Raw genomic sequence first — 10699 nt, forward strand, 5'->3', positions numbered from 1 at the left:
TTCTACTTGGTGAAGTTTCAAAGATTCTATTCAGTTAATGAATTTGGATTGTGTCTGGAGTGTCCCTTGGGTTTGTTTTATTTTTGTCTTATTTTATTGCTTGTTTTAACAGTAGCAAGATAACTGTTTTGTGTTTACACTTTGAAATCTGGAGTGTTAATGTTACGGGGATGGGGGAAATTCCCCATTCCTCGATCCGTTCTTATAGTGGGATGAGTGAGGTCATATCTGGTCTGTACCATAACAGGATATGTAATCGATGAGTGATCCCAGTCTTGCCTGGGGGTGGATGATCGAGTTCCCATCGATCGCGATTGGTGATGTAGTGAGCTATTAAGGGTTTGATGGTAGGTAGTCGGAGATGCCAGGACGGATGGGTCAGCCACGGGTACTTGGCGCTCCTCAAGGGAGTGTACCGTGTGCGAGGTCGCGACTTGTGAGATGGGTGAGAACTTCATATAGTTGCCATCGGGTACTTGGCGTTCGCAGTGCGAACGTGCCAGTAGCGGGTTGATATCATAAGCGTGCAATGAGGATTGACTAGCAGGGCCTTCGGTGACTTGGCGTTCCCAGAGGGAACGTACCGTTGGCGGGGAGACATGATGACTGGCGAAGGAGGGAACAGACGGTGGATGGGCGGCGACTTGGCGTTCGCGTAGCGAACGTGCCGGCATCACGGGAAGGTGGGCCTCAAGGTATTCACGATCTCCATGATCGTGAGGTGACGTCGTATGTTGAGTACTGGGGGGAGAGCGGGGTGATGAAGACCCATAGGGTACAGATTCAATAGGACGATACACATGTCGAGAGTCTTCGACTCTCGACCTCGAGTTCTCGCGGCGAGGGCCATTAGAGGACTCGATATAACCAGACTTATAAGACATTTTGAGAGTTGTACAGTCACACGGGTTCAGTTGAGTCACAGGGAGGGTTGTTACAGAAGACGGTACACGAGACAGTTGTAGAGCAGTTGTTAGTTAGCGGGAACCGCCTTCGGCGGTTTCCGTACAAGATGCGTGACTATCTACAAATGGTAAGGTCGCGGGAAATCCCACGAAACACAAACAACCTCGGCCAGCACCAAAACCCCAATGGGGAAAGCTTTGCACGAGGGGGGGGAAAGGGGTAGAACGGGTAAGGAGGATAGGGTATCGGGATAGAGGACGGAAGGGAGAAAGAGGAGAGGAGCGATAGAGAGGGGAAGTCTTTGACCATGTGACGGATATGGTCGTTGGAGACTCCGTATCTGTAACAGTTAACCAGCTCTCCTGTTGAAATATCTACTTAATATTTCTCTCCTTAATTGCTGCCTTTTACTACAGTGGCAATCTTAACTGTATATCACTTTTTCGCACTGGAGTGACAACCAGAAATGCTTGAGAAAAATAATACTCTATTTTCTTACTTCTCTGAGGGGGGCGAAAAGTCGCAGAAAGGGTCTCCCTTTTATACTCCTTGGGTCGCCTTCCTTTTTCACGCTCTACCTTCTATTTACAGGATTTATTTACAGTGTATTTTTCTCAAACTGAATAAAAAATGAAATTCTCATGCTATAGTTCTACTGTGCTTTTGCTGCACTGAACTGCGGTTCTACTGTGGTCAGACTGCGCCTAGAATCCTTATTGTCCTCCCTCGCCTAAGCTATTTTAATGGTTAATTAGAACTTGGCTGCGCTGCATTTGCTGCAGTTACCTATTTCAAATTCCCTATATATACCATTAAATTTGCTATGACTCGATGATTCTGAATTCAAACTTTGCATTACTATGCATGCGGCTGTGCTGAGACCTTCAGCTGATTTATTCCATTTTTATTTAGTGACATTTAGTTAAAATGAGACTGAAATGGTAAATGAGTGAATTATTCAGGTTTAAAACTCATTAGAATATCGTTCCCTAAAATTCCCACCATGGTCCGTCGTAGTTTAGTGGTTTTCGTGAATTTCGTTCATATTCCCTGATTCCCCTTTGTATTATCACATCCTAATCCTCCATATGTATTGTTCGTTGTTATAGTAGGTCGTCCTTGAAGATATCATATTTTTATGTATTTTATTTAGGACTCTGGACCTCTTGAAGCTGTTTTCCCGCGCGTTTTCAGGTTTCTAACTTCATGTCCCTATATCTCATTCATTTCTGGATTTTTTCTCACGTTCTTGGTATCATAAATTTTCATTTATTCCCACCTTTCCAATGGTACTAAGGTTGTGTCCTATTTCCTGGTATTCGTTGAGTTAGCAAAAGTTCATGCACACATTCGGTAATCACATGCATCGTTCCCATAGTCGTTCGTATGCGGGTGCCGTTTCCATTTAATTGTTCGGGATTTATGATATGCGCGGGTTTTTATTTCTTTCATATGGGCTTCTGTGATTTATTTCAGATTTTTCCCTCATGATCTAAGGTTGTTTTGCACTTTCCGTGCTTTGTTTTGACCGGGCTCTTCCTTATTTGGACGGAAATTGGTCTTCGCGATCTGCCGAAGTGCGGATCTCGGTTCCGATGGCCAGTTCCCTGCGCATTGCCACCCTCACGTGTCATTACACATGATGCGGATTTCTATATTCCTGTCATGGGTATAACTTCACAACGGCTGGACCGTTTGGGCTGAAAATTTGCATAACTATAGTTCCCCATTTTTCATAATTTCCGTGTAAATTTCGTTGTATGTTTTAATTATGGATCCTACGCAAACATCGTCTTTTCCCTGAGCTCGGACTTTTGATGTCGCTATTCCCATTATTGGATATCTCATTAATGCATGATCCTTTTATTATGAAAATTTGGGAGAATTAAGGTTAGATCCCTTCCTTTCTAATGGCCTATCAAGCTTGTCTCGGTCGTTACTGGTTAATTTTCGCGCTTGCCTTTTAGATATTGTCCTCGTTTTGCAGGAGTTTTAGTCATATCTCCGTCATTTATGGGTAGTTTCCCCTGTAATTACTCTCATTGGGTCCGTTTGGGGGACATCTACATTTCCTATTATAAACACGACTTTGAATTTTGCATTAGTTCCTGAGGAATCCTTGTTCCGTGGTACTTCCATCCTTGGCTACGTGTGCAGTTTCCGTGGAGGTTCTCTGATTGTTTTTATAGTCAAATCTTGGTCGATTGTCCTAATTCTTGTTTTAATATTTGCTATAAATTCCCCCGGGAATTCCGTCTCGTTGATGGTAAGCTTGAAGTATTTTTGCTATTTTTCTTTCTTTCGATTTATCACGTATAGTCATAATAATTCGTAAAGATTCGTAAAAATTCGTAAAAATTCGTGTCCTTCTGTTTTCTCATATCTACTTGTCGTATGAGGTTTTGTGATTTATCTCGCATATTTCCATAGTGTGACCGTTATTTCTCCTACAGCGGACATGGATCGAGTACTTGGGGCTTGTCATTTCTGAAGGTAGCGTGGCAATGGACCCTGTAAAGGTCCGTGGAGTTCTCGACTGGTCGGTTCTGACCAAGGTGAAGGAGGTGCAGTCCTTACTAGGGTTTGTGAACTTCTATCGCCGGTTCATCAAGGACTTCTCAGAGAAGGCATGCCCGCTCCACGCACTCACCTGGAAGACCAAGGTTTGGAGCTGGGGCCCGGACGGAGATCTGGCCTTCCATGCTCTGAAGGAAGCTGTCACCACTGCCCCTGTCCTCTCCTTCCCCACCGGTTCTGGACGCTTCAGGCTTAAGTGTGACGCCTCCAATTTTGCGACTGGTGCGGTCCTCTCCCAACTCCAGTTGGACGGAGAGTTCCACCTGGTAGCGTTCATGTCCAAAAGCTTCACGGACATAGAACGCAACTATGAAATATACAACAAGGAGATGCTTGCGATCGTCCGAGCTCTTGAAGAATGGAGACACTTCCTGGAGGGCGCCCAAGAGAAGGTCGAGGTTTACACAGATCACCGCAACCTGGGGTATTTCCGGATGGCCCAGAGGCTGAACCGGCACCAAGCACAATGGTCCCTCTTCCTCTCCCGCTTCTACTTCACCCTCGTCCACCACCCAGGGAAACTCATGGGGAAACCTGATGCACTCTCCTGCTGTTCGGACCACCCGAGAGGGAAGGATGACAATGAAGGGCTGATGCTCCTTCAACCAGCCTGGTTTGAAGCCCGGGGGATGGAGGCGATCTCAGTGGAGGGCGAAGAGGCAGGTATACTGGAGAGGATACGTGGGGCAAAGGACCAGGATGAGAGAGTGGTGAAAGCTATGCGAGAACTAGGAGAGGGGACACTTAGGTCGGACAAATGGGAGAAGCAAGGAGAGCTGGTTCTCTACTGGGGGAGGGTGTACGTCCCAAAGGACCCTCAACTCCGCCATGATCTGGTACGGCTACACCACAATGCATGGGCGATGGGGCACCCAGGGCGATGGAAAACCCTGGAGCTCGTCTCCCATGACTACTGGTGGCCCTGGATGGCAGAGTACATCGGGTGATACGTACACGGGTGCAACACCTGCAACTGTGTCAAGCCCTTCCCCACATGCAAAGTTGGAAAGTGTTAGGGGACGACTCCCGGGTCCCCATGACCCTCCCCTATGGTCCACAGCCCTGAGGTGTAACCAGCCCTATCCAGGGCACAACCTACTGTGGGTAAGAAGATGAGAAGGAAGCTAACTTCTCATCTTCCCACAGTGGCCACCATATCAGGAAAACTTCCGGGGATACCCGGAAGTCACATGAAGGAGTAGGAACCGGGCCCGGAGCATGCGGCGTGCGGAGCGTGCACGCATGCGGGAAGCGCAGCAGGTGGAAGCGGGTCCGGGTCCGGGCTAGTCAGGGTGTGTGCCCTGACAGAAAGCTCACCCCAAACAAGATCCCTACCCACCGCTGGCAGGTGATCTCAGTAGACATGGTGGGAGAACTCCCGGAGTCAAAGGGCTACAATGCCATCCTAGTCATAGTGGACCGCCTGTCCAAACGTATCCACATGATCCCCACCACGACATCAGTGGACTCAGCTGGTATCGCGCGGCTCTTCCTGGACCATGTCTGGAAACACCACGGGCTCCCAGAAGAAATCCTCAGCGACAGAGGGAGCGCCTTTGTCTCCCGCTTCTCAAGAGAACTCGCAGACCTCCTAGGAGTGAAGCTGACCCCCTCGACACCCTACCACCCCCAGACGGATGGACAGACAGAGCGAGTTAACCAGGAGATCGAGGCCTACCTCTGGGTATTCGTCAACCACCGCCAGGACGACTGGGCGGACTGGCTCCCCTTGGCAGAGTTTGCCCACAACAACCACATTGTCAGGGGACAGACCCCGGGTCCCCATGACCCCTCTCTATGGCCCACAGTCTAACCTGTGAACAGCCCTACTGTGGGTAAGAAAGTGAGAAGAAGGTTAACTTCTCACTTTCCCACAGTGGCCCAATATGGCGAAAACTTCCGGGGATACCCGGAAGTCACATGAGAAGTGGGAACCGGGCCCGGAGCATGCGGCGCGTGGGGTGGAGCATGCATGCGGGTCCGGGCGCGGGTCCAGATGCGGGTCCGGGTCCGGGCTAGTCAGGGTGTGTGCCCTGACACACGTCCACTCCTCCACCCGCCAGACCCCCTTCGAACTCGACACCAGGCAGCACCCCAGGATGGGGACAGAACCCACACGCACGTCTGAAGTGGAAGCTGCAGACGCCTTCTCATCTAGGATGATGAAAATGCAGGAAGAGGCAAAAGCAGTGCTGGAACACGCAGCGGACAAGATGGCCTGCTATTATGACCGAGACTGTGAGGCAGCCCCAAAGTACCAAGAGGGTGACCAGGTCTGGCTTAGCGCCCAGAATTACACAACAGACCAGCCGACCAAGAAGTTGGACCACAAATGGCTAGGCCCCTTCAAGATTATTAAAGTCGTCTCCCCAGCCGCCATTAAACTCCAACTCACCGCACGACAAAAGTGTCAGGGACAGCTCCAGGAGCGGCGGGGTCCCGGCGTGCGGGGCTTGATGGGATGAATAGCGGCTGTGCGTAGTGGCGATCCCGTTGCAGGGTGAGCGTCCCTGACCACTTAGTCTGAAGTGGGAATATGAGAAGAAGGCTACTTCTTCGGTTCCCACCCCAGCTGTTATTATATACATGCAGGATTGGTCACGTGGGGTGTGCCATGTCACCCTTGCACACAGCCGTGGTTCTCTGGGTGCCTCTGCAGGAGATCCTGAGAGGGCCTGCTGTGGGTGCGGGGCAAGTGCGGCGGTGGTAGCGGCGATGTAGGGATGGTAAGATACAGGAGGGGAAATGGGCATGTGTGCCGGTGGTACATTGAACAGCAGGAAAGGTGGTCCATGTAAGAGAGAGAGAAGGAAAGAAAGAAAGAAAGGAGAAAGGAAGCGGTGCGGAGCGGGGAAGCGGAGCGGGGGTCAGGCAGGGCGTGGCAGGGCATGCCCTGACAAAAAGGGAGTCCACCCAGTTGTGTCCGTGACGAACATCAGACTGCACCACCCAGATGAGATTGCAGAATGACCTCCCGACCCCTGCCCAGGTCCAGAACTCATAGATGGAAAGGAGGAATATGAGGTGGAGAAAATATTGGACTCCAAGTGGTTATGCTGGAGACTCTGGTATTTGGTAAAGTTCACCAGCTGGCCGGACTCAGAAAATGAATGGCTCCCCTGCAACCAACTAACCCACGCCCCTGACCGAATTAAGGAATTCCACCAGACACACCCCCACACCCCAGGGAGGGAAAGGGAAAACCCTCTGGCCGCTTCGAGGCGAAGCAGCTTAAGGGGGGGGGGGTGATGTCAGGGCACACCCGCCTCACCTGGCTCCACCTGGCTCCACTCCACCCGCTACCCCCTTCCCCCCCTTCCTATTTCCCCCTCCCTCCACTTTCCCCTCTTCCTATTTCTTCCCTGTCTCATTCTCTGTTCTTTCTATTTCTATTTACATGGACGACTTTCCTTGATCGATGTACTACTGACCCACCCAGCCCCGGATGCTCTGGATGACCCCCAGGTACACCCAGCATGCGTGCCTGCAGCAGATCCCTTCGGGATCCCCCATGGGGATACCTGGGTGGCTGGGGCTGTGCATGGGGGCGATGTGGCAACTCTCATGTGACCTAAGCACCATGTATATAAACATACCTGGGGTGGGAACCAGAGAAGCAGTCCTCTTCTCACCATTCCCACTTCAGGGACATTTGCCTGCACCGGACCCGTTGCCGTATGTGCCCGCTTCATACCCCACTGGGCCCTCAGCGCCGGGCGATATACCCGGATGCTCTCGACCCCAGACTGGTCCCTGACATTCGCGTCTCTGTCTCCAGAACCTCTGGTCTTAGCTCCAACCTTGGACTTTGACCCCACCTCTGCTTATACCCATTGTATTGGTTAGCTCATTCCATTTAATTGCCTTTGCCAATATTCCGGAGTTTAACTTCCGAGTTCGGACTTTCCGGACTTATGTCGGACCTTGCAACTATTGCATTGCTCCATTCAATTCCGCTATTCTCCCTCATTCCTATTTGGGCTGCTGCTTCCTTTCTATTCAGTCAGTCAGCCATTCCCTGCTCCCATCCTCCTTCCTTCCTCCTTGGGCCTTGGCCCTTCACTCCTCCTTTGGGAAACACCATTGAGTCAAACCCTTGACCCTCGGTGTTGTTCCTCCTTCCAGCTCCCTTTGTCTGCTTTCAGAGTACCCTTGCTCCTTTTGATTCCGGACCCCTCCTTATATACAATGTACATAGTAACTTGTAACCTCAGTCCGAAATTGACCTGAAATGCCCCCTAGAGACTTCCCCTCTGCTAGATCCGAAATCAGGGACCCCCAGGACAACCAGCAATGGCACAGCGCTCTGCCTGAGTTGCTGAGGCTGAGGTCCTTCCATGCTAAGTCTCCGATTCCACTCCAGAGTTGTCTGAATCCGCACGATCTAACACCAGTGTTGTTTAATCGAAGATATTAAACTTGTTTAATAATGTTTGGTCTTAATTGACTTTAATTGGTAGTTTAAACTAGTTTGAGACTGAAGTCGACAAAAGTGAACAGGCATTGGTGGATTACAGAAATGATTATGTAAATTGTATTGAACTTCCTAATCAGGCAACTGATTGGTGATACCCCAACTCGCTGCCACACCTTCCGCCATGGCTACTACTCCACCCTGAATAGCAGCATTATGAGCCTCCAGGTCCATGTCAGGGCACACCCGCCTGACCCGGCTCCACCCGGCCCAACCTGACCCGGTACCCCGCCGGTCCACCCCTCCTTACCTCCTCCCCCTTTCCCTTCTTCCCCCTCATCCTCCCCTCCTCAGTTTCTCCTTATCTTACTTCTCCTTTATTCTCTCTTTATTCTACACGGACGACTTTCTCTGTATCAATGTACAACTGACCCATCTGCAGCGTGCCCACCATGTACCTGGCCCGGGCACCTCGGGCGACTTCCCGCTGTGCCCAGCACGCGCGCCTGCACCGGATACCCTTGGGATCTCCCACGGAGACACCCGGGTGGTTACGGCTGTGTGCGAGGGTGACGTGGCACCCGTCATGTGATCCAAGCCGCATGTATATAAACGAACCTGAAGTGGGAACCGAAGAAGTAGCCTTCTTCTCAACTTTCCACTTCAGGTAAGTAGTACAATATTTCTCCTTTAATAATAATAACAACTTTCCACTTCAGTCTAAGTGGCCAGGGACCGCTGTCCCACATCGGGCCTGTCAGTACGCACGCCCGATCCGCCCCCCGCCAGGCTCTCGGTCCCGGACGTTATACCCGGACCCCCTCGACCCCGGACGAGTCCCTGACAGTCCAACATCTGAGTCTGAGCCCTAGTGCTAGCTTTGCCCTCAACCCAGAACACCTTCCAGGCTCTCTCTACTGTGTAGTCAAAAAGATCTTCAAGGGGCCGCTTTTGGCAAGAATCTGTGGAATGCTGCTACACAGAAATTGCCATTATATTTTCTGCAAAACAACTAGCAAGTATGATTCCTACATACCCAGCCTTCAATTTGAGCTGCTGACAACATTGTCTCTTCATCACCACTGTTGCAATCTTGCAGATCAGTGACCAACTGCCTTTGGAATGCATTAAACGATGCCTTTCTGGTGTCCCATCTTCATCGATGACCTCTTCCTCATCATTTGGTCCCTGTCAGGGTACCAAGCTGCTTGGACTCTAAGTCAAGGGATCCTGAGCCTTCGCTGGAGCTGAGGCTGAGGGGGACAGGGTCAGTCTCAATGGGGGAACCTGGCAGAGCAGATTGTGATGGGGATTCCAGCTGAGCAGCAAGGGGAAGTGAGAGAAGAAAGTTATCTTCCTCACTCACTACCCAGGGGATGATAAAGTCAGTATGCCTGGCAAAGCGGGGCCGCTCTACAGAAGGAAATATAACAAATGCCCATGCCAGTCTGGGGATAATGATCAGGCTGTGTGGGTAATGCCAGTCTGGGGCAAGTGTGTCATCAGTTGTGTGTAAGCAGTCCAGACTTAACTGGGCTGTACTCTGACAGTCCCTCTCCTAAGCCATCCAGTGCTTCTTCACCTAATCTATTTTGTGATTGGGCAATGTCCTCTTCAGTTGCCATCACTCCATGTGTGCGCTTGATCCATTTGATACGGGATCCATCCATTGCTCTCTTAGACATCAAGTCAATCTTGATTACTGTCTTCTTCATCTTCTCCACTGATAGGCGGCTTCGCTTTTTTGACTTGATGAGCCCACAGTGACTCCACAGCCACTCTGAATCTGCAGCATTACAGACAAAGCTAAGCACAGTGTCTGCAAGTCTCCAAAGTGGGGATGTTTTACTCAAAAGAGCCCAGATATCCTTAGGATCTTGTTTCTGTGGGATAGTTCTAGTTGAGATCAGGGTGACGTACAAAGTAAGATTGTTATGACTCACTGGTGCATATTTATTCATCACCTCTTCTGAAGACCACACATCTCCTGCATACTTGTCATATCCATCCCCGGCCATCGACTTCCGGTTCCTCCGATCCCTCCGGTCTAACTCTGCTCCTCCCTCACTAACCTTGGAGCCCCCGTATTCCGCAATCCTCTCGGTACCCCTCGATGGTCACCACCCCCTCATTTCAATTTATTACCTACGCCTCCCTAAGTACGGAGCCCCGAAGACTTCCGGACAGCTCCGACGTCTGCTAGCGCACCCCCACCTCCGCTGGGCAATACACTTGCCTGCCCTGCAGAGCCCACCTTCGGGCCTATCCCTCCTGTCCGTTTCTGGGTTATCGCCTGCCTTTCCGCTAACCCCACGAACCGACTCATCGGTAATATTCAGTCAGCTAATGTCTAAACCCCGTTAGCTCCGCTCCGTTCGGCTCCGCCAATTGCGGAACCGTCTCCGCTGTAACCATATATATATCCCACTTGTACATAGGTTACACCCCAGTAGTAAAATCAACTAGAGTTACCCCCCCTTCGGTTCTGATTGCCAGTCAGTAAGTTAGGGCACGGATGTGTCACTAGGCACAGCGCTCTTGGCAGAAGTCACTGAGGCCAAAGCCCTCCACTATGGCGACACTCCCTCATCTCGAATCTGGTCTCTGACAATACTGACCTTTGTGTTGCAGATATTTCACAAGCTCTGGGCCTACTAGGTCAACTGCACTATCTGATTTGGTGATCTGCTTGTACATCCTCTCAGCCATGGTGATGATAATGAATGGTGGCAGCATAGATGCGAAAAGTTGGGGGTCTATGAATGGATTCAGAATAAGGCCAAGTATGAATAGTTCCTGGTC

At 50.6% G+C, this 10699-nt stretch overlaps 1 protein-coding gene across 1 annotated transcript; it reads right to left on the reverse strand.

Moving 5' to 3' along the window:
- Positions 1-9074: 9074 nt before the first annotated feature.
- On the reverse strand, positions 9075-9915 carry EI90DRAFT_3121020 (uncharacterized protein; the record flags this gene model as incomplete). Its single annotated transcript, XM_039063360.1, has 4 exons — positions 9075-9262; positions 9315-9382; positions 9440-9780; positions 9841-9915. 4 exons carry the CDS (start codon positions 9913-9915, stop codon positions 9075-9077), a joined length of 672 nt encoding a protein of 223 aa, XP_038918115.1.
- Between the last annotated feature and the right edge of the window lie 784 nt (positions 9916-10699).

Source organism: Cantharellus anzutake (assembly GCF_015039405.1).
Source record: "Cantharellus anzutake strain C23 chromosome Unknown EI90scaffold_15, whole genome shotgun sequence".
NCBI classification, from domain to species: domain Eukaryota; kingdom Fungi; phylum Basidiomycota; class Agaricomycetes; order Cantharellales; family Hydnaceae; genus Cantharellus; species Cantharellus anzutake.